The sequence below is a fragment of the Lynx rufus genome, unplaced genomic scaffold (genome assembly GCF_022079265.1).
Source record: "Lynx rufus isolate CCGP_SWC_20201006 ecotype Redwood Valley unplaced genomic scaffold, mLynRuf1.p SCAF_3, whole genome shotgun sequence".
NCBI classification, from domain to species: domain Eukaryota; kingdom Metazoa; phylum Chordata; class Mammalia; order Carnivora; family Felidae; genus Lynx; species Lynx rufus.
In genome coordinates, this window is record NW_025814845.1 from 85,164,313 (window position 1) to 85,191,823 (window position 27,511).

The 27,511-nt window shown below is 37.7% G+C and overlaps 1 protein-coding gene across 2 annotated transcripts in view; it reads right to left on the reverse strand.

Moving 5' to 3' along the window:
* Positions 1–6,264: 6,264 nt before the first annotated feature.
* The window catches only part of PPA2 (inorganic pyrophosphatase 2), a 90,007-nt gene continuing 68,760 nt past the window's right edge, over positions 6,265–27,511 (reverse strand). For both annotated transcript variants that reach the window (XM_047091431.1, XM_047091430.1), the window contains 3 exons: positions 23,916–23,985; positions 7,540–7,576; positions 6,265–6,483 (listed from right to left, as the gene is read on the reverse strand). In XM_047091431.1, coding sequence (XP_046947387.1) covers positions 6,449–6,483; positions 7,540–7,576; positions 23,916–23,985 — 142 coding nt within the window. In that variant the 3' untranslated portion in view covers positions 6,265–6,448. The remainder of the gene's footprint in view (positions 6,484–7,539; positions 7,577–23,915; positions 23,986–27,511) is intronic.

The window sequence follows — 27,511 nt, forward strand, 5'->3', positions numbered from 1 at the left end:
CAATAGTGCTAGTCTCCCCTCACAGAGGAGAAAATGATTGATTTCAACACGAGGGTTGGGGAAGGTTTCACAGGAAAGGCAGCATTTAAGCTGGGCTGAGAGGGTAAGAGTGGGCTCAAGAAGCATCGCAATACGACGGAAAGGACCTCACGCAGTCTCAGAGCCAAGAGCCCAAGCCCTGTTGCACTTGCGCCTGCCCTGGCACCGGAAGCTTGCGGGAATCTCCCGCACAGATGGGGCCCTGAGCAGGTGCCTTTGCCCACGTCCCTGTTGGTGGGGACAGGAGGGAACAGCAAAGTCTACTTTCTGATTTAACTGTGGACTCTGTGATTTTTATCCACCTGTACATAGCAAGGCTCCTGATGTATGAGATTCTGCCCTGAATCCTAGTACTTAACGTTCTTCTCCCCAGGTGGGGAGAACGCTTACTGAAGGATGGTAATCCCTGATCTTGCCAACTGCTAAATTCTGGTGGAGGACCGCAGAGGCACGTCTGCCATCAGGTGTTAGCTGCTTTGAGTGGATGAGTCTCACTGGCACTTTTTCATGATTTCTTTTAAAACTGTACTGGTCCTACTAGATTTTATCCATTTTTAATGTAGAGTGTTAGTCTTAAAACATTTATTTTACCGGGGTGCCTGGGTGGTTCAGTTGGTTAAGCGGAGGGCTCTTTATTTTGGCTCAGGTCATGATCTCACAGGTTCATGGGTTTGAGCCTTGCACCGGGCTCTGCAGAGAGTGCGGAGCCTGCTTGGGATTCTCTCTCTCCCGTCTGTGCCTCCCCCCACCCCCCGCCCCCGGTTGCTCACCTTCTCTCTCAAAATAAATAAATAAGTTAAAAAAAAAACAGGGGCGCCTGGGTGGCGCAGTCGGTTAAGCGTCCGACTTCAGCCAGGTCACGATCTCGCGGTCCGTGAGTTCGAGCCCCGCGTCAGGCTCTGGGCTGATGGCTCGGAGCCTGGAGCCTGTTTCTGATTCTGTGTCTCCCTCTCTCTCTGCCCCTCCCCCGTTCATGCTGTGTCTCTCTCTGTCCCAAAAATAAATAAACGTTGAAAAAAAAAAAAAACAAATATTTATCTTACTTTTCATTTTTAACTTTGGGTAACAGAGATCAAGAAGCAATAACATAATGAAGATAGTCCGATAGTCCTATAGTTAGTCCTGCTTGAAACAAGGAAAGTTAGTAGATTTCACCCCTGCTTCCCCAGTTCACTCAGCATAAATATTTTTAGGGCTCAGGTTTAGATGTTTTTATCTCTTTAAACTTGGATGCAGTATTCTGGATCCAATTTTTGCGCCTAAGACTAAAGATATCATATAAGTTGATAAAAACATTGATCCAGTAGATAAAATAGGTAAAGAAAATAAACAGAACATTGATGACACTATTACTAGTAAATATGTAGGAAAAAATTTAAACCTATTTTGAATAACAACAAATACAACAACAACAAAATATCCTATCATAGGAAGGTAGGAAAAAAGAAATTAGAAATCTCATATATTGCCGGTGGCGATATAACGTGGAACACTTATGAAAATCTATCTGGTCCCAAAATGTTATTATTCTACGATTCTATCTTATGGAACTCATACGAAGAAAATGATCTCAAACAGGGACAATCTGCTTGCCAGTTTACTGGATTACTGTAGAAACCTAAGTGATCTTCCTGTTTCTATCCTTGCCCTGCACTGCCCCCGCCCCCTCACTTCCAGCACAGTCTACTTTCAACACAGTGAGTAGTGACCCACTTCTCTGGAGGACCCTTCATGGCTCCTGATTTTATCAGAGTATGAGGCCAAGTCCTTACATTGACGTACAAGAGCCTGTATACTCTGTCACCTCTGGGTCCTCATCTCTGCTACTCCTGCTGTCCCTCCTGCAAGCCTGCCGTGCACCTGCACAAGGGCTTTTGTTCTTGGTATTCCCTCTGCCTCAGTGCTCTTCTCCCAGACCCCATGTGGGCCCACTTCTGCTTCTCTTCAACCTTTTGCCAGGCTGCCACCTTCCCAGTGTGGCCTGCCCTGACCTACTCAATTTAATAGTTCAATTCACCCTCCTACCCCCGAACACAAGCTGGATTGCCAATTCCCCTTACCCTGTTCTTTCTCTTCTACATATGATATAAATTACTACAATGTTCCTGATCTGTCTTCCCCACACAAATGCAAGGCCCACAGGGGCAGGGATTTCTGTATTTATGTTTTGCACTGACATATCCTAAGAACTTGGGACAGTATCTGGCCCATATACAGGTAGTCAATAAATAATGGTTGAATTTTAAAATAGCAAAAAATGAGCAAGCATTTCTAGAAACAGAGGGTTGGCTAATTAAAAATCATTGTAGTGGGATGCACTCAGGACTGGAGTAATTAACCCCCCTCTAATCTTTCTGTGCGATTCAACCCTTAGGAACCAGGTATTTTACAAGGGGAAAGAGCCCTTGATGTATTGGGCATTCTGATGAGAGAAGAGACGCTCTGACAGCTTTCCTCTCGGGGTGTACCAAGATACCTTTAGAGTCACGGCACTCAGGGTCTGACTGATGGATGCATTGTTGGTCCCGACACAAAGAGAGCTCAATAAATATTTTTTGACTGAAGGAAAGAACAGTTACGCCTTCCTCTCTAGCTGCCCTGGGCTGCTAGCTCCTTTTAAGTTGGGGAATAACCTGAGAAGTGGAGTTTGTTCTCAACAGGTCATCCAAATAGGGTAAATGTCAGGTCAGCTGCAGCAGCCCTGACCTCGGCTGGGCTCACACGTTTTATAAAGCTCTTGTGTCTTGATGCCACCACGGTCTTCTGCTGCTCCTGTCAGAGCACAGCCACCTGTTGACGGTTTCAACTCCTCAGAGGCTGTCCCATCAGAAGCAGTGCCTCATCTCTCACTGTGCCTCAGGAAGACAGACGGCAGGTGTGGGGCTGGTGGGGTGTCCAAGTCTTAGGGCATTGGGCTCTCTGCTGTCAGCACAGAGGCTGCTTGGATCCTCTGTTCCCCCTTTTTCTGCCCCTCCCCTGTTCACACTCACTCTCACTCAAAAATAAATAAACATTAAAAAAAAAAGCACAAGGATGATGAAAAAAGATGCTACTCAGAAATTATAGGTGTGATCCACTGTATAAGATAGTAATAAGTAATAAAGATAAATGAGCAGTCACAAGACATACCTTTATCAGGATGCCTGGGTAGCTCAGTCGGTTAAGCATCTGACTTCAGCTCAGGTCATGATCTCAGTTTGTGGGTTCAAGCCCCATGTTGGGCTCTGTTCTGACAGCTGAGAGCCTGGAGCCTGCTTCAGATTCTGTGTCTCCCTGTCTCTCTGCCCCTCTTCCACTTGCACTCTCTCTCTCAAAAATAAATAAACATTAAAAAAAGACATATCTTTACCTATGACAATGCAATGAGCCCTCTTCCGGGGGCTATTAATGAGTACACAAACTGCTAAAAATACATGTTAGTTCTTGATGAAGAAATGGATTTTATGAAATTCAGTGCACTCTTTCTGTAGAACAGTGGTGTGATATTAAATATACCATGTATAAAATAATTCTGTATTTAAAAAAAAACCTCATAAAAATTTCAATTTTAGACATTTGTAATAACAGTAAGTTTGAGAACAATGAATCGATAGTCTACCCACTTTTTCATAGCCACGGGAACTGGTTGTGGGTGTTACCTAACCCATCCATGGATCACTTTTGGTTTCCTAATTAGTTTTAGGCAATTTTAACAATGATTCACTCTATTTTTTCCCAGGAGATTTCCTTTGTAACTATACAGTATAACATCTATTCAATTTAGTTGTTCTCTGGGAAAGGGCTGGCGAAGATCAGATTAGCTCATTTGGGAGACACTATGAAATAGCCATTCAATTAAATATAACTGTCACCATTATAATGATGACCATGTAGCAATGCAGACATTTATAAGAAAAAATTAAAATTTAACATTATGTATTTTTTTTCAAGTTTTTTAACGTTTATTTATTTATTTTTGAGTGAGAAAGAGAGAGAGAACATGAAGGAGGGGCAGAGAGAGGGAGACACAGAATCAGAAGCAGGCTCCAGGCTCCGAGCTGTCAGCACAGAGCCCGACGCGGGGCTTGAACTCACGGATCGTGAGATCACGACCCAAGCCGAAGTCAGACGCCCGACCGACTGAGTCACCCAGGCGCCCCTAACATTATGTATTTTTTAAGACCATAACTATGCAAAATCATACACTATGAAGACAATTTTGATCAACCATACTGCAGTGAGCAAGGCTCACTAATCAGGCATCATCTAAGTGTCACGGACTTCCAGGAGGAGAGGAGTAAAGCAGGTGTGAGCTACCCCACCAGACATGGCCTCTCTCTTCCAACTCTTGGGAGATTAATATGCCGTATGCCAAGAGCCCAGTAATTTATCCTTTGATAATTTGGCTTATTGTTTACAACTACTGCAGTAATAGTTGTTCCTTATTTTCCCTTTTGGTGTTTTATTATTTCCACAACATAAAAAATCAATGTGTCAATAAATAAAATTAAAAACAACAGATTCCCTCACATTTTTTGATGTCCTTCGGAGAAGTTTACACATTCCCAAAGATGTCTCAGGTGAACATTACTATGTCACCTGGGCTAATCACTTAAACTGTCCACACCTGTTTCCTCATCTGTGACAGGCGTACTCTGGGCTTCGCCTACATCCCACGGTGGCTGTATGTGAGAAGCAGCATGCACAGCAGGGTGGGAAAACAGGATTTAATTTTTTAACGTTTATTTATTTTTGAGAAGAGAGAGACAGAGCATGAGCGGGGGAGGAGAGAGAAAGAGGGAGCCACAGAATCCGAAGCAGGCTCCAGGCTCTGAGCTGTTAGCACAGAGCCCGACATGGGGCTCGAACTCATGGACCCCGAGATCATGACCTGAGCCGAAGTCGGCCACTTAACCGACTGAGCCACCCAGGTGCCCCGGGAAAACACAGGATTTAGAGCCATGTAGTCAAGAGTTCTAATTCTGGCTGTGAACCTTACTGTATGACCTCAAGCAAGTTATAGAACTTCTCAGAGCCTCAGTATGAAGTGAGCACTCTCCACCGTACAAGGGCATACGCACACAGGGCCCCTACAACAGCACCTGATACACAACAGACACTCAAGAAATGGTAGCTATTAGAACAGTGCTTTGTAAACCTCAAAGCACATTGTGCAGATACAGCATGCTCATAATGATAACAGAAAGGAAGGGGGAGAAAAGATGTGAACAGGATCAGCAAGGGAAGTACAGAACAGGGAGTGTGTGAACACAGTAGATGTGCTTGGGGAGGAGTGAGTGGAATGGCGTGGTTGGAGGGTGAGACTCCTGAGGAAGTCAGTCTGGTTTTTATTCTCCAGAACATGGAAACCCCATTGAAGGCATTCCGAGAAAAATATAACTGCGCAAGACCTATGCTTTAGGAAAATAACTGGAAATGTGGAGGATGGTATGAAAAGGAGAAAAGCCAGAGGCAGAACAACATGTTGAGGAGACAACAGGGCATGAAGTGGAGCTAGGCCAGTGAGGCCGAGGCAGAGGGCTCGGTCTGGGATGCATGGAGAAGAGCCGGGAAGCTGGTAAATGGAGCCAAGTGACCTGATAGGAAATCCAGCACAGTGTGGGTACAAAGGAATGGAGAGGGAAAAGCAACATTTAGATGATCTTCATCAACAAAGACAGGAGAAGGGAGGTTCAATATGATTCCAAGGGTTTGAGTGGGGGGCTAGGAGAACGTTAATTCCACTGTTGAAGGCCCCGGGAAGATAAGAGTACAGTTCCGGACCAGAGGGGTTGAAGGAATTTGAGGAGACATCCAACAGAGACCCCAGACGACAGACCTGGGCTTCTTTTGTAGATTTGGGTGTCATCACCAGAGGGATGAGAATTGAAACTAAGGGGCCTGAGATTCAGAGAGTTTAGGCCCTCCAAAATATTAAGTTACAGGAAAGAGCTTTCATAAATGTAAACACGTACACAGGACTAGTAAGAGGACACAGGTTGGCTAAAGAAAGGTTCCACCAGCAACTTGCAAAAAGATAATATGGTGTGAAAATGAGAATAATATCTATACAAATCTATTAACTTACTAAATTTATAAATTCTACATTAACCCATAGAAATAAAGCTAATAAAATGGTTGGGTTCCTTTGGAACCCAGAAATTAGTATAGTCAAAACTCACTGCTTCTAAATTTCTGCTATGAAATTAAACAAAATCTTCTTTTCATACCAATAAATATCCCAAATAATTCAAAAATTTCAGTTTATTTACATATTGTATATCTCAAAAGAAGTTGGGGAAAAAAAAATGAAGTTTTAACAGGAAGTCAGTGAATTCTCATAGCTCTGCTGGTCTCTAGCATTTGGGGAGAGGGAGTCGTGGAGTCCTCGGAGATTGGAATCTTGATGACAGAACTTCAAATGTTCCAGTCACTTGCCAAGGAAGTGCCATACTTGCTCTGTGTCTGAAATGGTGGAAGGGGGTGTCAGGGAAGGGGTAAACAGCAAGGGAGAGAGGGAGAGATGGAGGGAAGAGAAATTTCAGTTACACCTTGAGGAAGTATTTAGGCAGATAAAAACAATCATGAGCTTGCTATGACACACTTCCCTATTTAAAGTTACTCCCCTTTAAATCCCAAGTTCTCTCATTTGGCTCAAGCCTTATATAAAACTGGGCTAAACACTCCGGAGCCTTCCCATTTTATTTCCTACATTTTCCTGGATCATTTTAGTCTCTACTGAATAACACAGAAGTTAGTGCCCTAGCGTCAGCATGAAAGGTCTAGGGAAAAAACCCTGTATGGTAAAATTTGACTGCTTGTCAAATATCCAAAAAATGGAATAGTACTGCAGAGAAACAATCTGTTAGTTTCCCATATAAGGAATATAGCTTGCTTTCCCATGAAATGTCTATGGATTTGTTCTTTTCTAAACACCGTAGAACTTGACAGAGTAAACAGTTCTCAGTTTTCCTCCAATTTTGCGAGCTGAATGCTCTTCTAATGTTTTATATTAAAACAAAGGGCCAAAAATTTTGCAAAGTTTCAAAGACAAATGATATGTGTCTATGCTTGTATTTTGAAATTTTTACTACAGAACATTTTTACTTGTTTCTCAAAACAGCTTCAGATAATGGCAACAAAAATTAAGTTATTTTCCATCCTACGATAAACTGTGATTTTAAGATATTTATTTAAAACGAATGATTCATTAAGGTGACAAGATAATTAAAAGAATCTTGCAAATTCAGATTACCTGGAGTCTCATTAAATTTATCAGAATTACCTGAAAACTTTCAGTACTTCACCAAAAGTCGCTAACATAATCAAACTATTGTCTAGCCTAAAAGCAGTAAATGTGCTCCTTCTCATTTTTTGAAATTACAAAATAAATGATTTCATTTGAAAATTTTAGTGACTATTTAAAACAGTTATTTTACTTGGTTTATATAACTCTAATTAATCTATTGTGCTTTTTTGTCTGGTTTCCACATCTAGCTCAAGAACCAAAATATACCATACCTTCTTCATTACTTTCCTTATTCAGTGATGAGGACACCTGAAAGATAAAGACAGAGATGAATCCCTGTTATGAATATTTAGATGTGGAAACTACGCCCAGAACGTTTGTTTTGTTTTGTATTTTTATGGAACTATACAACAAAGTTTACAAGCAACGGTTCTCTAACCTGAAAAAAGGAAGTACTTCTCTTTGCCTTTAATTATCACTGCTTCTTCTTTTGGATAAACAAACCACAGACTCAGAGTCAAACAGAAAAAGCATGCTCGAAAATATTTTTCTCATTAACCCATGGGAACTACTGAGAATGTGAAGAGAAGAGAGAGAGGTTTCCTTTCAGTTGTTTCTTTGGCCGAGGACTAGGGGACGCAAACCCAACGCACACATTCATGGATACGTCAGGCACGCACACACACACACATTGTGGAATTTATTTAGCTGTCTTCCAGAGCATTTAAATTAATTTTTCTGTTCATTTCCATGACTGGGCCAAGATTTTTAGAACAGATGCAGTATAATCTGTGATAGACAAGTTTGAAAGAAAAGCTTTTCTGAGATACCAGATTTTTTTCATAATTAAGAACAATACATTTTTTAGTTTTTTTTTTTTCTTTCATCTTGTTTTATTGAGAGATTCCCTCATCCACACAGAGGAATGCACAAAGCCCAAGGATAAACATCTATGCAGTCACCACCCAAGTCGAGAAATGGAATAGGCCAGGCCCTTCCCCAGTCATAACCTCTTTTCCCCTAGGGATAATCACTACCCAAATTTTGTAACACATTTCAGATTTCAAATTTAACAATCAACTTCTAATTCTAATTCTCTGAATTTGCTCATCCTAAGTAGGAAAGATCTGCCTCTAACACTTGAGGTCTGGGGCAAAGGTACAAATGGAAGACCACATACCACACATGGTAATACTTAAAAGTTCTAAATCAAGCTAACAAAATGATAAATTGAACATAAAGTATGTTCCATTCTATTATCTTGATAAATATACTTTTGTGATGACTTGGAAGCTTTGCTTGGCATTCTAGACACCTCAGAGACTGCCTGAACATAGCCGAGTAAGGAAGAGAGGCACAGGGCCCTCAACCTACCCCACTTCTCTTCTTTCCTCAGGCTCCAGTCTGTATCGAGGGCCTCATTTGTGCAAGGGCAGAAACTCCAGGCCACAAACCTACACACTCCCTTCCTCCAAACAGCCACCCACTGGCCCCTGCAGAAATGATGCAAGCAAATGATTCACACAGGAATGAGCACAGACCTGGGGAAATGCCCACAGAGGCTGTAGGAACAGGCTTGTAGCAACCTGGGCAAAGAATTCCAGGGTCTTGAGTAGCTAGAGGGTGGTATGGAACGGGGGCGCTTGGCTCCTGGTGAATGCACAACTATGGTCCCCTGGTCTTGTGGGGAGGGATGTAACTGGATGAAGGCCAAAGCAGGACCCTCTACAAAGCAGAATGCAAAGTAGGGCTCTCCTTGCTTAGGTATAAGGGTACTACTAAGATCAAGTCAGTAAGGAAGAAAAACTTAAATTTCAGCAATATTAAAATAGTCCCTGTGATGATTAATGTGTTACCTTGGAGGGTGTTTTTAGCTGAGATTAACATTTAAATTGGTAAACTCTCAGTGAAGCAGACTGCCCTCTGTAATGTGGGTGGGCCTCAACTAATCAGTTGAAGGTGTGAAGAGAACAAAAAGACCAGCCTCCCAAGCAAGAGGAAATTTTCCAGCGAACTGCCTTTGGACTTCCCCTGCATCACTGGCTCCACTCTTGTCTCCAGCTTGCTGGCCTACTCAGATTTTGGACTTGTTAAGCCTCCATACTCACTTTTTACATATATCTACATATCCTATTGTTTCTTTGGAGAACCTTAATATATTCTCCTGAATCATAAATGGTTTCAAGTTATTTTTCCCTCTACTCTTTACGAAAAAGGCCAATCAAATATGCTTTATTTTCGGTCACAGAAAAATCAGGTAACAATGTAAATAAATAAAGAAGACCTCTGTATAATGTCATGTAAAACCTCCTTGAGATTTCCAAGTACTTCAAAAAAACAAAAATTCTATTCACCTTCCTAGCACAGAGAAAATGCTTAATCATGGTTGGTTTTGAGGATGATAGAACTTATGTAAAAACTGGGTATGAAAGCACCACCACAGTATAAAAATTATACTGAGAGTAGGCCCTTGGGATTTGATGGCTCTGTTTTACTACACAGATTATAAAACAGAGTAACCTGTTTATGTCTTGGAAACTGGTATGCTCAATCAACAGTGCAGGACATCTATCACAAAGTTTGTTGGAAAGTTAGCTGTTTAGATTTCCTGTTTAGAATGGGCAGCTGTTTCTTGCTGGAGCTGCCAAACATTTCAGGGGAAGAAAACGTATGGTATACATATGTACATCAGAGACATGGAGAGTTTGGTTCCAAACCACTGCAATAAAGCAAATACTGCAGTGAAGTGAGTCAAATGAATTTTTTGATTTCCTAGTATGTAAGAAAGTATGTTTGCACTATAGTCTATTAAAATACAGTGTGCAATAGCATATCTAAAATAACAATGTACATACCTTAATTTAAAAATTACTGAGAAAAAATGCTAACTATCACCTAGGCTTTCAGCGAGTCAGTCTTTTTGTTGGTGGAAGGACCTGCCCTCACATTGCTGGCTGCTGACTGATCATGGTGGTGGTTGCTGCAGGTTTGGGTGGCTGTAGCAATTTTTAAAACTAAGACAACAACGAAGTTTGCCACATTGATTGACTCCTCCGTTCATGAATAAGTTCTCTGTAGCATGTGATGCTGTTTGATAGCATATTACCTACAGTAGAACTTCTTTCAAAACAGGAGTCAGTATTCTCAAACCCTGCCCCTGGCTTTACCAACTGAATATATGTAATATTCTAAATCCTTTATTGTCATTTCAACCATCTTTAAAGTATCTTCAGCAGGAACAGATTCCATTTCAAGAGAACACTTTCTTGGCTCATCCATAAAAAACAACTCATCCATTCAACTTTTATCATGAGATTGTAGCAATTCAGTCACATCTTCAAACTCCACTTATAATTCTAGCTCTCTTGCTATTTCTACCACAACTGTAGTTACTTCCTCCACTGAAGTCTTGAGCCCTCAAAGTCATCCATGAGGGTTGGAATCGACTTCTTCCAAATTATGACTTCTTCCTATGAATCATAATGTATTTAATGATGTCTAGAATGGTGAATCCTTTCCAGGTTTTCAATTTACTTTGCCCAGATCCGTCAGAGGAACCACTTATCTATGGCAGCTACAGCCTTATGAAATTTTTTTTTTAAGTTTTATTTTTATTTTGAGAGAGAGACAGCCTGAGTGGAGGAGGGGCAGAAAGACAGAATCCCAAGCAGGTCCCGGGCTGCCAGTGCAGAGCCAGATGTGGGGCTCAAACTCATGAAACTGTGAAATCATGACCCAAGCCGAAACCAAGAGTCGGACACTTAACTGACCGAGCCACCCAGGTCCCGTGAAATGTACTTCTTAAATGTTAAGACTTGAAAGTCGAAATTACTCCTTTGATCCATGCACTGCAGAGTGCATGTTGTGTCAGCAGACACGAAAACAACATGAATCTCACTGTATAGCTGTTGGCACTCTTGGGGGACCAGGTGCATTGTCAATGAGTGATAATATTTTGAAAAGTCTTTTTCTAAACAGTAGGTCTCAACAGTGGGCTTAAAATATTCAGCAAACCATACTGTACACAGACGTGCTGTCATTCAGGCTTTGTTGTCCCATTTACAGAACACAGAGTAGATTTAGCCTAATTCTTAAGGGCCGAAGGATGTGGGGGATGGCAATAAAGTCACCAGCTCCATTGGCCTATTCTTTGAAACTCTGAAAGCCAGGCACTGACTTCTCCTCTTTGGCTATGACAGTTTTAGATGGCAGCACCTTCCAAAAGAAGACTGTTTAATCCACACTGAAAATCCGTTGTTTAGTGTAGCCACTCTCATATTTTAGCTAGACTTTCTGGGTAACATGTTGCAGCTGCCTTTATCTTTAACTTCTGTGTTATGGAGAGGCTTCTTTCCTAAAACGTCATGAAGCCACTTCCGCTAGCTTCCAACTTTTTTTCTGCAGCTTCCTCAGCTCTGAATTTACAAAATTCAGAAAAGTTAGGGCCTAGATCACGCTTTAGCTTAAGGGAATGTTGTGGCTGGTTTGATCTTCTATCCAGACCCCTCAAACTTTCTGTTTCATCAATAAGGCTGTTTTGCTTTATCATTTGGTTGTTCACGGGAGTAGCCTTCAAGAACTTTTCCTTTGTGCTCGCAATTAGGTTAATTTTATGAAGCGAGACGCCTACCTTTCGGCCTGTCTTGGCTTTCAACATGTGCATTCTCCATGAAGCTTTATCGTTTTTAACTTCTGATTTAAAATGGAAGATGTGCGACTCTTCCTTTCACTGGAACACCTGGAGGCCACTGTAGGGTTATTAATTGGCCTAATTTCAATATTGTGTTTCAGGCAATAGAAAAGCCTCTCTAGGGGCCAGATGGGAACAGCCAGACAGTGGAACAGTCAGAACGCATATAACATTTATCCATTAAGTTCACCATTTCATATGAGTGTGGTTTGTGTCACCCCAAAACAATTACAAGAGTAATATCAGGGTTCACTAATCACAGATCACAACAAATGTAATAATAAAAAAAGTCTGAAATATTGTGAGAATTACCAAAATATGACACAGACACAAAGTGAGCAAATGCTTTTAGAAAAACGGCACCAATACACTTGCTCAACACAGTTTCCACAAACCTCAATATGAGTATGATGTAGTATCTGTGAAGCACAATAAAGTGAACTGCAATAAAAGGAGGTATGCCTGTACAAAATAGAACACTTGGGCAACTCCTCATTAGCCTCAGGAAAGAAATGGACAAACTACTCTAGCAGAAACATCATCCCATTTTATTTTAAAAATAATTTCTGGAATGTTCTTATAACTTCATTCTTTTTTAAAGATCATTTCTACTTTTAAGTAATCTCCACACCCAACATGGGGCTCGAAATCACAAACCCAAGATCAAGAGCCACATGCTCTACCGACTGAGCCAGCCAGGTGCCCTCTTATTTCTTCATTCTTAAAATATACTTCTTGGTCTGTAAAAATATTCAGTATGCACAAAGCTTTGTATAAAAGAAAACAAACATCACAAGTCTAGAACTCAGAGATTAGAACTATTATAGTTTCAAGGTCATTTTTTTAACCTTTTTCCATGTTAACTCGTGCCAAAAGAGAGATGGATATTTAAATTTGAAAACAACAAGGGGTGCATGATACACAGCCACTACTATTTAATTCTTCACCTAGTCAATGGCCTCCTGATTCATAAACATGACAACAAACTACACCTTCTTACAGGAAGTGGAGTAACTAAGAGAAGCACCTAAAACTGACCCAATCCCAATTCTGTCAGGTGTCCCCATCACTACATTTTCATGGTTAGAAACATACAAAGGATTTTTAGTTACTTACTGGAAAAATGTGGGCACCCTCTAATAATCCAATACAAATTCTCCACAAAAGAGTATTATTTTATACTCTTATTTCAAAATACTATCTTCTCCCCTTTTCCCACTCCAAAAATACTTCCTCATGAATATTAGTATATTTGATTTCTTTCAAACTAATCTACAGTTTGCATTACCAAAGTATGTCTTTTTCTTTGACCCATCAAAGAAAGCTTACTCTAGCCTCTATCCCTATTCATGCATAAACTATATTTTGAGTTGATACGAACCATTAATAAAACTGCTCTGTACTTAGTGTTTCTCCTTCTAAAAAGCCCACTAGGTCCCTACGAGCATCTTTCATTCCAGGTTACATTTGTTCAAACTGACTAACACGATACACTAATTGAAACAATATAAAATTGTGCTTTTACTGTATGAGTTGATATTCTTTCACTTTATTATTATAAGGGTTCAAAATTAAAGGGAAAAAAAGTTCCTGGTTTTTCTTTCAGGTATAACAGGGTTTTTGGTTGAATTATGTTTCCAAAGTTCATAGGGCAGTTGCTCTACATTAATTTTACTTTTATATTCCTTTTCTGATTTTTGCTTTAGAAATCCAGCAAAATATGACCAATTCTTAGTTATCCTGAGACAAAATGTAGAAGTATTTTAAGTCGTGTAAGTTTAATCTACTGCCTCTCCCTTTCAATAATGTATGTAATTGGCTAGAATCTAACAAAATGGTTGATTTTATTTTAATTTCTCTTGTCCAGGAGCACCTAGGTGGCTCAGTCAGTTGAGCATCCAACCTTGAGATTATGACCTGAGCCGGAATCAAGAGTTGAACACTCAACTGACTGAGCCATCCAAGTGCCCCACTTTTATTTTTTAGAGAGAATATATTTTTAAGTAAAATAGAAAAATCCCCTTTTTCCTTCTCCTTCCAAGTACTACTCATTGTGCATCCATGAACCATCACCACTGCCATCTCTAAGCTTTGTGTGCTCCAGCTTTACCTGAGACTGCTTTTAGGGGAACCTGGCCATGTGAAAGCAAAAACAAACACTGCAGCTGCTAAGACTTCTCTGAGAGGCACTCTCTCATCCCAGTTCCAGAAGTTTCTAGTGCTTTCCATCACTCCTATGAGCTAAAGATTCACAGTCTCATGAGATTGGGCCCCTGCAACTGAGCAGGAGTGTGCTTATTCTCCTTGCCCTGAATCCTAGATTCTAAGAATTTTAATCCCCTTGGCTACCAGGGTGTAGAGGGTCTGAGGCAGGTCTAGGAATTTCTTTAACAATGAGTGTGGTTCTTTGTCGCCCTACATATACTGAGTTTGTGTGTGCCACCTCACAAAGTTCTTTTATTCCCCCAGTAAAATGACTACTGTCACCAAATATTTAAAAACCTTACAAATTACCCAATTCAGACATTCCCCAAACCATTTCCTCAGAGAGCAGATTACAAGGAAAGTGCTTAAATAAAAGCATGTGGGAGAATTCTGGGTAAAAATCCCCAGATGGGAAAAGTAGTTAAGTATTAGAATAAGTTGTTATATTGTGGAAACTAATTTCTTCTCTTTCCCCCTCCTCTTCTTCCTGTTTAAGTCTCTGAATGTAAGACTAATCCTCACTGAATAATTTATATTAGTCACAATGACTTTTACAATACCCAACAATGGAATGGGCTATCCCATGAGGGAGTATAACACTGGAAATACTCAAGAGGCTGAAATAGAAGGGATTTTTCTCTATGTGGTCAATTTAACTCAACAACATTAATGCCAAGTAACAGTAAAATCAACGTTTATTGAATACTTTCTGTTTCACATTTTACCTGGATTATCTCATTCGGTTCTCTACACTAACTCTTGTAAGAAAGATATTATTATTAGCTCCATTTTATAAATAAAGAAACCAGGCATAAACAAGTTAAATAATTTGCTTTAAGTTATAAGTGAAAGACCTGGGATTTGGACCTAGACAGCCTGACTCCAGAACAAACCTTTTTTTTTTCCTGTTAAAAATTTCCTTGGACTAACTCTGACATGAAACAAACTGTGCATACTATATTTATAGCATGTAGTTCTGACACATGTACACACTCATAAAGTCATTATCACAATCAAGATAATAAATATATTCACCATCATCCCCAATTTCTTCCTGTCCCTGTAAGAGAAATTGTAAAATCTTTCCTTCCTGGCTCTCTCCCAAACTCTCCAACCAATGATGTTTTGTGTCATCATACATTAGCATTTACATTTCCTAAAAGTGTATATAAATAGTATGATTTAATATATATATGTATGTCTGCCTTTTTTCACTCAACATTTTTTTTGAAACTCAGCCATGTTATAGCACAGATCAAATATTCATTTCTTTTTATTGCTGAGCAGTATTCCCATGCTTAACATACACTCTGAAAATACCACAATTCATCCATCCATTCATCTGTTGATGGACATTTGGGCTGTTTCCAGTTTTTGTCTATTACAAATAAAGCTGATATAAACATTTGTGTATAAGTGTTTCTGTATGGACATATACTTCCATTTCTTTTGGGTAAATATCTAAAAGTGGAATGGCTAGATCATATGGTAGGTAGATATTTAACTTCTCAAGAAAATGCCAAACTGTTTTCCACAGTGGTTGTATCATTTTTCATTCCAACCAGCAGACTATGGAAGTAACTCCACATTCATGCCAACAACTGGGATGGCCAATCTCTTAAATTTTTAGCTATTCTAAAAAGCGTGCATAAGCATGTCACTGTGGTTTTTAATTTGAATTTTCTTAATGATTAGTCAAGTTAAGCATCATCTCATGTGTTTTCAGTATGTCTTCTTTGGTAAAGTGACCATTTGCACATTTCCTTTGGAGGTGAGGGGATGGTTTATTTTCTTATTAATGAATTGTGAGAGTTCTTTATTCTAATACAAGTCCCTTTATCAGGTATATGATTTTCAAATATTTTCTTATAGTATGTGGCTTCTTTTCATTCTCTTAAGAGTAGTTTTTACAGAACAGAAAACTTTAATTTTGGTGAAATCTAATTTACCATTTTAAAAAACAGGTTATGCTTTTAGTGCCATATCTAAAAAACTTTGCCTAACTACCCAAGACCAAAATAGGTTTATAGTTTTAGGTTTTAAATTTTGGTCTAGGATACATTTTAGACAATTATCATATAAAGTGCAAGGTATGGACTGAAGTGAGGTTTCTTTGGTACCCTATGGAATAACCAACTGTTCAAGTCCTACTTATTTAAAAGATTATCATTTTGAAAATCAGTTGTGCACATACATGTAGGTCTATTTCTGTATTTAATTCCATTCATTTCTTTGTCTAGTTTTACCCCATTACTCAGCTCTCTTGATTATTGTAGTTTTATAAAATATCTTGAAAAAAGGAAATTACTATTCCAACTTTCTTCTTCATAAGGTTGTTTATTCAAGGTCTCTGGTATTTATATATATATGAGTTTATTAATTTGTAAAAAAAAAGCGTATTAGAATTTGATTGATGTTGCACTGAATTTATAGATCAAAATTTGAGGAGAACTGACACAACAATGTTGCATCTTCCAACCTATAAATATATCTTTCCATTTATTTAGTTCTCCGATTTCTGTTGGCAATGCTTTATAGGTCACAGGTTCTTCACATATTTTTTCCAGTGTTTTCCCTAAGTGTTTCATATTTTTGATGCCATTATAAATAATGTATTTATTTTGTTTCCAATTGTGTATTGCTAGCATATACAAATATAATAGTTTGTTGTATAGTGATCTTGTATCCTGTAACAAACTTGCTAAAGTCACTTATTCTAGTAGCTTTCAGGTAGATTTTATTGAACATTCTACAGAGACATTCACCTCATCTTCCTTTACAAGTTGGACGCCTTTTCCTTCTTTTTAATGCACTGGCTAGAAACTATAATGCTGAATAAAAGTAGTGGGAGCTAACTAGGCCAAGCGTTATGTTTATAGAAAGGTTTCTTAAGTACCCATTTAATTTGTTTATGCCTATTTCTTCTTCAGGGAATTTTGGTAGTCAGTGTATTTTGAGGAATCTGTCCATTTCATCAAAGTTGTCAAATTTACTGGTGTAAAGTTTTTCACAGTATTTTCCTTTTATTCTCCTAATGACTGTCACAATCAGCAGTGATGTCACTTGGCTCATTCCTGACAATGAAGACTTGTCTTCTCTCTTCTTTCCTGATCATTCTGGCCAAAGATGTATCAATTTTACTGATCATTTAAAAAAATAGCTTTTAGTTTTATTAATTTTTCTATTGTTTTCCTAGGCATACAAATTTTTAAAGCTATGAATACCTCAAACATGCAAAAAACGAAGACATAACACATATCTACTCCCTACACTTTTAAAATAGTAACATTATTTCAGAAACTTTACAACTGAAGTCTTTTTCTCCATACTCATCAGAAATAAAAATATTTATTTTCCTTCTCAGAAGTAACTTCTAACCACCATGCTAACACTGGTGTTTACTATTCTTATTTATGTTTCTAAAATGTGAAGACCGTATCTGTCTGTATTCATTAAAAACATACGGTACTGCCTTGGGTGTTTTGCATACTATGAACTATGTATGCCTTGCTGCAAAAGCTTTTCTGCCCAACACTGCACTTTCAGGTTTTATCCATGTAGTCACATGGTTCTAATTTACCTATTTCACCTATGGCATGGTATTGCACCACAGAAATAAACTATAGTTTATTTACCCAGCTTTTATCCATAGACATTTATTCAGTTTCCAATTTTCCCACATCTGATCATATTAGTGTCTCTAAAGAATGTGTACACAGAAGGGTAATTTCTGATGGTGGATTATAAGTATCTTCAACTTTACTTACAATGACTTAATTGCTCTTCAAAGTGGCTGTACCAATTTATATTCCCATCAAACATATCAACAAGTATGAGAGGTCTCCTTTCCTCACTCGCTTAAAAACACTTGGAAAATAAGACTTCTAAACGTTTGCAAACCTGATAACCATGAAATTGTATTGTGTCTTAGCGTCATCTCATTGATTATTGGTGAGATACAGCAAATTTTCACAGGTTTACTGGTCATTTAAGAATCCTCTTTTGTGACCTGTCCATTAATATTGTTTGCCCATTTTTATCTGACTAGGTTATCTTTTTCTTGTTGATCTGAACAAGTTGTTAAATCTTCTGTCATTTATATGCAAATACCTTCTCCCAATCAATGGCTTATGTTTTAACTTATTTTATGGTCTCTTATAACTGTTTACAGAGTTTTTTTTTTTTAACTTCATTTAAATTTATCAATCCCTTCCACGTTATTGCTGGCCCTTTACTATTCCATATAAATTTCAGTATCATCCTGTCAAATTCAATTAAAAACCCAATTAGGATTCTGATTGAAAATAAACTGACTTCATTAACTAATATGGGAGAAACTGCCGTTTTCATAATTAACTATTCTTTATAACTGTTATAAGTATATTCGTTTTCTAGTTTTTAACTCGTTACATATACTTTTCTATTTGCACTTTTCCATTGAATCTTGATTTAATATCGGTAATTTATATCTTCAACAAAACTGTCAATTCATCTGTTTAGAAAGGTATTGCCAAAAGCATCTGACAGTATTCCCATCTGATTATTTATGTATCTCCTATGTCCATAATTCTGTCTGTAATTCTTGATATATTTATTTGTGCTTCTCTTTCATCATTCTTCCTATAATAGTTTTGTTTATATTATTATTCTTTTAAAAATGTTTATTTTTGAGAGAGTGCAAGCAAGGGAGGGGCTGAGGTGGGGGGGGGCAGAGGATCTGAAGCGGGCTCCTCGCCAACGGCAGCGAGCCAATGTGGGGCTTGAACTCATGAACCATGAAATCATGACATGAGCCAAAGTCAGATGCTCAACCAACTGAGCCACCCAGGTGCCCCTATATTATTATTCTTAAAGAAAGAAACCCAGCTTTTAACTGATTCTTGCCATTATCTGTTTTCTTTCATTAAATATTTGCTCTACTCTGTAATCTCCTTTCTTATAATATTAAAAGATAAGAAAAAGAACAGAGTAACTGTTGAGTTCAATGTTTAGTCTCAATTTTCTTCATTTCTGCTATATCATTTTACTGCTCTCAAAAACTATTTTTGCTGCATTGCACAAGCTTTGACATATACTGACCCATTTGTCATTCAACTTTAAGTATTTTATAATTTCTTATAATTCATTTCTTTGAGGCATGACTTATTCAGAAGTGGTTTTAGTTTCCAAACATATGGATTTGGATTTCTTTTCTTTTAATATTTTCATAGCTGATTGGTAACTTTACTGTAGACAGAGAATGTTGTCATTTTTTGCAACTTGCTTTGTGGGCTAATACTCAATTTTTAAAAGTGTCCACATGTACTATATATATGGACTGAGTAATAACATATGTCTGTTAGGTTAAGCTTGTAAACTTTGTTTCAATCTTCTCAACATATTTTCAAAACATATTTACATAAAGGATCCTAAAAACAGTATCTTAAATCTCAGTAGTCAAATAAGCTGTCATTAATAGCAACTAATATTAGATATAAAAGACAAATTACATCATGTATGCATATACATATACAAACACACATCTGTTCCCTATAAATGTTCTGCACCTTGCTCCTGGAAACGAAGCCCCAATTGCTAGTCACATGGTCCTCAAGAATTGGGAAGGAATCCCGTATTTTTTGGCTGTAAAGTCATATAAATGTTAAAAAACGCTTGACACAATATTCCAAAACACACAACTGGATGGTCTTGTGGTTGAACTGTGACAGGACGTTAGTCCTGTTGTCAGAGACCCACATTGTGGCCTGGACACCCAGTAAGAGGGCAGTGCTCTCTGCCTCTGAAGATCCCCAGTGCACTGAGATCTGCACAACATCCTCATTCTGACACAGCTTGGCCTTTCATGATTATAATACATTCAAACATCTATATTCATAAACAACATCCCATAATTCTTTTGATCATTTCTATTCTCATCTTCCTCAGAGCCACTACCCTTAAGATCTCTGCCCTAAGCATGGCAAACGACTGCTATAGATATTTTCCAATTTGTTTTGCAAATGCTCCCACATAATACTCATCAGGTTGTTGGCTTTTATTTTTTCTTGGTAATAATGACAATATTTTTTCTAACTGATCTGTACATATTGTCAGGTGACTACTTAATGGTCATTTTTTTTTCTTTTTTGGTCTCAATGCTACTACATTAAATTGTGCTCAATACATATTCACAAGTATATACTTCCTGCAACAGTTCTGTTAATCACTCAAAAGTTTAATCCATTTTTTTCTTTTTTGTATTTTAAAACTATCCATTCACCAAAGCAGTTAATTTATCCTAAAATCTCACCTAATCAACTGATCCTGAATAGTCTATCAATATAGATCTTGTTGATTAAACTTGTTAGAATGAGTTCATTCATTCTGAGCCCGCCAATAAACTCTGGAGTTACAATTTGATTCCACACAATTCCAGGACTGCTGTGGTCAGAATATGATGAAGTTTGATGGGTAACTCGAACATCTTAATTTTTTTGAGCAACCAAAGAAAAACTTGGCTTGACATCAGTGCAATGTTCAGTATATAGCAAAATAGAGAGATCTTGGAATATATACCGGAATAATTATGATTCAAACATCTCAGTGTGGTTCTGAAGAGATGAAATGCCAAGTCAAAATGCTTTGACTACAAAGAATTTCATTATTACAAATTAATAAAATCTTCACAAGAAAGTACTATCTAATCTCCTGAATCACTCACTAGATGCTGCTAATAGAGCAATTCTTTGACTTCCACATTAAAAAAAAAAAAATTTTAATGTTTACTTATTTTTGACAGAGAGAGAGAGAGAGAGAGAGACAGAGCATGAGCGGGGTAGGGGCAGAGAGAAATGAAGACACAGAATCCGAAGCAGGATCCAGGCTCTGAGCTGTCAGCACAGAGCCCGATGCGGGGCTTGAACTCATAGACCGCGAGATCATGACCTGAGCCGAAGTTGGACACTCAACCAACTGAGCCACTCAGGCGCCCCTTGACTTCCATGCTTTTAATGGTGAAATCCCATATATGATACGTTCCATTAGAGGTAGTGAAGAGAGACTGATTTCTTGCATTTTGATTGTCTACTGTGGTGATCTCAGTGAAAAATCAGTATAGCACTCTCTTTCTTCATTATTATGAAGCACAACAAAGTTACCAGACCATGTAATTAAAGCTGGATGTTAATGTTTCTGAATTCTAATCTTGTTCCTCAGACCTAACTATGTAGATCACATCCATATCCTCCAATTTTTTTTCCCAAAAGGATTGTTTTCCTACTAATATAGGAAACAATTAAAAAACAGGATGTAAGGGGCGCCTGGGTGGCGCAGTCGGTTAAGCGTCCGACTTCAGCCAGGTCACGATCTCGCGGTCCGTGAGTTCGAGCCCCGCGTCGGGCTCTGGGCTGATGGCTCAGAGCCTGGAGCCTGTTTCCGATTCTGTGTCTCCCTCTCTCTCTGCCCCTCCCCCGTTCATGCTCTGTCTCTCTCTGTCCCAAAAATAAACGTTGAAAAAAAAAAAATTTAAAAAACAGGATGTAAGATAGAAACTTTAATCTTGAAGCTAATTTTAAGAATCTGTTATATCTATTATTTATAAATCCCAAACTAAAATGCAATTGACTTTGTCTTAATGTTCATTTATTTATTTTGAGAGAGAGTGTGCACTTGAGTGTGAGCAGGACAGAGGCAAAGAGCAAGGGAGAGACAGAATCCCAAGCAGGCTCCTAATTGACCTCAGTTGGTCAAGACCTGAGCCCAAATCAAGTCAGATGCTTCCGACTGAGCCACACAGATGCCCTAAAATCTGAGATGAGTGAGGGAGACTCCATGGACAAAGATAAAAAGTTTCTTGTTTTCCTTTATTTTTCTCATTAAAGAAGTATACTGATGAGAACTAAGTTCAGAATGCAATCTGCTTATATACAAAATTGAAAACTTGGAGAAAATAAATTGATATTGTGTTCTGCATTACTACAACGGCTTCCCTCATCTTCCCTTCCCTCACTCCAATCTATTCTCACCCATGCAGCCCCAGTGATCTGGTCAAAATCTAAGTCAGATCCTATTATTCCTCTGCTTAAAACTAGCTAGTGGTTCCGTATGTCATTCAGAATAAGAAACAAATTTCTTAAGATACTCTTTACAGACTATTTTACAGGGTCTTTCATAATAATTTACCACCACTTTCACCCCCAGATGTAAACATTTCTGATCTCACCTCCTATCTCCCCTGAACTCACTCTATTCCACTAGTCACTGTGGTTCCTTGAGTAGTTCTTAAACATATCAGGCATCCTCTTGTCTCATGACCTTTGGGCCTATGGACTGTGATGCTCTTCCTTCGGATGGTAACTCGGCACATTCTCTTACCTTCTACAAATCTTGACTCATGTCTGGCTTCTCCTAGTGAGGCTGTCCCTGTCTCTTTTTAATAACTCCAACTCCAATCTGCTCCTGGAACTTCATCTCCTCTGACCTGCTCATTTTCATAATAGCATTTACTACATTCAGACACACTACAGTTGATCCTTGAACAATTAGGGGTTTGAACTGCTCAAGCCCACTTACACATAGATTTTTTTTTCAATAAATTCAGTACAATACTGTAAATGCATATGTATTTTCCTTATGATTTTCTTAGTAATATTTTCTTTTCTCTGGCTTACTTTATTCTAAGAATCCGGTATACAATTCATATAACATACAAAATGCGTTAACAGACTAATCATGTTATCAGTAAGGCTTCTGGTCAAAAGTAGGCTCTTAGTAGTTAACTTTTTGGGGAGTCAAAAGTTATACATGAATTCTCAAGTATGCAGGGGGGTCAGCACTCCCAATACTCCCATACTGTTCAGGATCATTGTTCAGGATCAATACACAAGTATTTTACTTGTGCATTTATCTATTATCCATTTCCTCAACTAGAATATTAGCTACACAAGGGCAGACATTTTCACATCTTTTCTTTAATGCTGAATCCCCAGTACCTAGGATCTCACTGCACATAGCAGGTACTAATTAAATAGCTGATGAATTAGTGGGGAAAAAATTCAAAGCAGCCACAGTAGGTAAACGTTTTTTGATGTTCCTGAAGTAAAGATCTAAATTCACTAGTTTCTAGCTCATAAGTAGTTTAAGATTAAAAAAAGAAAAGCTTAGTTTATAAACCACTCCTGAACACACTTTATACAGCAATATTACTTAATTATCTGAGTATGAATTTTCTTATTTAGTGGTCTCTAAATCAAGCTGTTATTTTCCTAATAAATTCAGTTGCCTCCAGGCAGCCTTATCAATGAGACAGACATGTAAAAATCCAAGATATCACCTTAGCTAGAAGGAAAGCTTGTAAGACAGCCTAACTAAATGGAAATAAAGGAAAAACAGTCTTGTTTCATCTTTCTTGAGCCAAAATGCACCTGTACCAACAGCCAGTTGCAATTTAGACACTAGATGGTGGGTAACTCAAGGGAACAGAATGGTACAAGGAGAGCAAATACATATAAGCAATAAATTGGTGATTTTAAGAAAAGTAGCATCATAGTAAATTGGCTAAGTGGTTAATGTACTTTAGAAACAATTTAAAAACTAAGCTGAAAGATTTTCAGGTTTTTTATTTAAATTCCCTGGATTAAAAAAGATGGATTCTAATGTTATTTTTTAATTTCATATTTCCCAAAAGACTTGATACACTTCATTGCTAGAGTTTTCAGAACTTCTGCTAGACTTCCCCATGACATTTGTAAGATTAAAGGATGCTTTACCCCTTACCAGTTCAACTATTGATCTCGCTTCCTCTTGAGTACAATGGAAAGGGCTGTCGCATACCTGCACGTTTGTGCTGGTGAGGAAAAGACAATGTTATTATCAATCAGGATAAAAAATGAGCAATTACCAAACAAGAAAACCAACTCCAAATATCCCACACTGGCTGTGTAACTCCAGTTATTTATTTCCAGCCAGTGATAAAGGACCTGAATGAATATAAACTGAGATGTTTGTACATTCTTTCAGGCAGAGTTATAAATACAGTGCTCCCAGCACTGCATATTCCAGAATATGTTTTTAGTTTAAATAGTACACAGATCTAAATAATCTCCTTGAATATAAAAGACTATACATCACAACTACACTTTACCTTTTGTGAGGAAAAGAAACACCAAACTTGACCCATGAAATGATGACTATAAGGAAGAATTTTCCTTTGAGGTGATAAACAGTTACTGGCTACTGAACGATGCTATGGAATCTCTTTCTCAGACAGGTGAGGAAGGCTAAGCTAAGAGTCGTGACAGGAAAGCACATGATATGAAAACTTGGTTTTCGTACAGGGAGGGAAGATCAGCAGGGCATAAGACAAGAGCCCCTTCCATGGTCAGGAAAGGCTCTATGAAATCAAAGCCTTCCCACACAACAGGGAATGCATGCTATCTCCACAAGCATGCTGCCCATTGTGTATTTCCTACTTCCTAGATGAAAGCAAAGGCATCATTCCTCTCAAACATATTAAGACTGATTGTTTAAAATTTTATCAAAGAAATCAGATTAAAATGGATATAGAAAGAAGCAGTAGAGAAGGGAGTTAAAGCCAAAGGAAAAAGTAATTAGCAGATCCCTAAAGAAGAGGAAACACATACACACACTTGTCCCCCAAGTGGACCTAAGAGATATAGATTATCGGATACATTTTTATAATGGCTTTGTGAAAAATACATTGGGATATATATGATAAAAAGATCTGCCTATTTATTTATATAATGTCTGTAATCAGACATTGGGTATATAGCAATTACAGGTAAGTGGTTGTTCTCTTTTCTATCCAGACTCAAAATGTGGGATTTATTTTCATTCTTGGCATGAATAAAATTTGATGCAAGTTTGCATTATCTTTAAGGCTATTTTTTATTCTGTTCTCCACAGCCCATATTTAAGTAAGCTAAAAAATGAAAAAGGGAAGGTGTTATAAGTCAGATATTTCCCTAAAGAATGTCAAAACTAAATTTAAAAGAACAAGGCAAAAAATTAGACACTGTGAAGTCTTAAGTGCTAGTCCTCTGAAGGAAGCATGGTGTATTCTAAATATGCTATATATGATGTTTTTAACGTTAGAACTAAGCCAAAGTAAAACATACCTTTGGAAATTCTGAAAAATGATGGTAACAGAACAGGGGAGACTTCTCTAAATAGGGCTGCCAGATAAAATACAGAATCCCCAATTAAATTTGAATTTCAGATAACATCAAACTATTTTTTAGTATGTCTCAAATATTGCATGAGACATTTATATTACAAAGATGTATTGCTCTGAAATTTAGATTTAACTGGGTGTCTGGTATTTTATGTTAAATTTGATAACCTACTTCTAAAGAAACCCTCTAACTCTTAAATAAAGAGAACAAACTGAAGGCTGCTGGAGGGGTATTGAGTGGAGGGAAGGGCTAGATGGGTCATGGGCATTAAGGAGAGCACTTGCTGGGATGAGCACTGAGTGTTGTAAGTGATGAGTCACTAAATTCTACTGCTGAAATCATGATTACACTATATGTTAACTGACTTGGATTTAAATAAAACTGAATCTAGAAAAATACAAAAAAAATAAAGTAACCCTCCACTCAACAAAGCAAATCATCAACAGAAACGGCAAAAACAGACAATATTAAAGCCAACTCTGTAAGTTTTTAAAATTTTGAATAACTTTCTAAATATCTCTCATACAGTATCTTGACAAGTAACCAACGGAGCTGAGGAAAGCCAAGAGGCTCTGCCATTTTCGCCTTGGGCAAATGATTAGTATGACTGCTCAATAATGAAATGGAAGGTATACAAACAGACTTGAGAGATTCGTACAAGACAACATAAAGATGAGAGACCATACAGCCTCTTGTTACTATTTCTCCAACAGGCTCTTATAGTAGCATTTGGTTAGCTAAAAATAGTCCCAACTTCCTCACCGACATTCTCTTAGTTAAAAAAGTATATAATCTGGGTTGTAATAGATTTCCCCCAGGATTAAAAATACTTTGAATGTTTGAAGGCGTGTTATCAAGAAACATTTTTATTTTTATTTCCTCTAAATTGGCCCCTATATAAAAAGAGTTAACACTGATTCATATTTATTGATTGATTCAAAGAATTTTTTTTATACTATGTGTTAGGGACATTTCTAGATGCTGGGGATACAGTATTGAACCAAAGAGCTCCCGTGGAGGTTAGAACATTAAGGGTTCTTTTTTAGTCTTAAAACTATGAATGTGGCCTGCAAGAGAAGCAGTGTAATCACTTGAAGGATGACTAAGCTAGAGGTATCTATTATAAATGAGATTTAAAATAATGACTGAGAAAAATGTGCTGCTTTCCTTTTTACAGTAAGATACTAAGTATTTTGTTGTAAATTTACACAAATTGTATAGCCTATACGCAATCTTGCTGACCAAAACAAGCAGACATGACATTAGAAGAAAAGATCAGCAATACCAAAAATGCTGTGGATGACAAATCAAATTGCATTTAAAAATAATAAAAAGGTGTACTGATACATAATCGCGCAAAATAACTGATTACATAAAAAGATACAGAAACAGAAAATTACCTGCACATAATAAGCAGACATATAAAGATGAAATTTACAAGGCCAGAGATATGGAACTCTTTAGTAAAGAGAAAACGATTTTCTTCAAGGCAGACAAAGGCACACACTCATGAGAATCCCCAAAGACAGTGTCTAGGATACAGATCTGTCAAGGCCTTTCATTTTCAAGCAAAGTAGTCAAGAAAAAAAAGAGAAAATTTAATTTAAAGAGATAAGAATGACAAGGATTTTGAACCACAACCTCCAGAGTCTATAGAAGAAAACTGACATTGAAGTAAATCTATATACAAAGTTATATATATAGCTACCCATATATAGATCAGGTACACCTTCCTCTAGAAAAGTAAAATGAAATAATTTTAAGACCTAAACAATTTGGAAGAACAAATCTATATAAATATTATATATATATATAATATAGATTTATATATTATTTTTATATACTTATATATAATATATATTTATATAAATTATATATCTATATATATCTATATCTATATCTATATATATATATATATTCATTCATTCAGTAAGCATGTTTAAACCACCAGTGGCAAGTCCTGACACTAAGTGCCATGATACAAACTCAATTTACAGCATAAAAAGATAATAACACTCCAGGTTCTACACAGAGGTGTGTACAGCAGTGATGTGAGGGTACAGGTAATCTTGCCCAAAACAAATAACAACTCTTTGTAGAGGTAGCATCTAAACTGCTCCTTGAAGAATGAGCAGGCATTCATGGAGGAAAAACAGGAGACAGGAGGAAACAGAACAT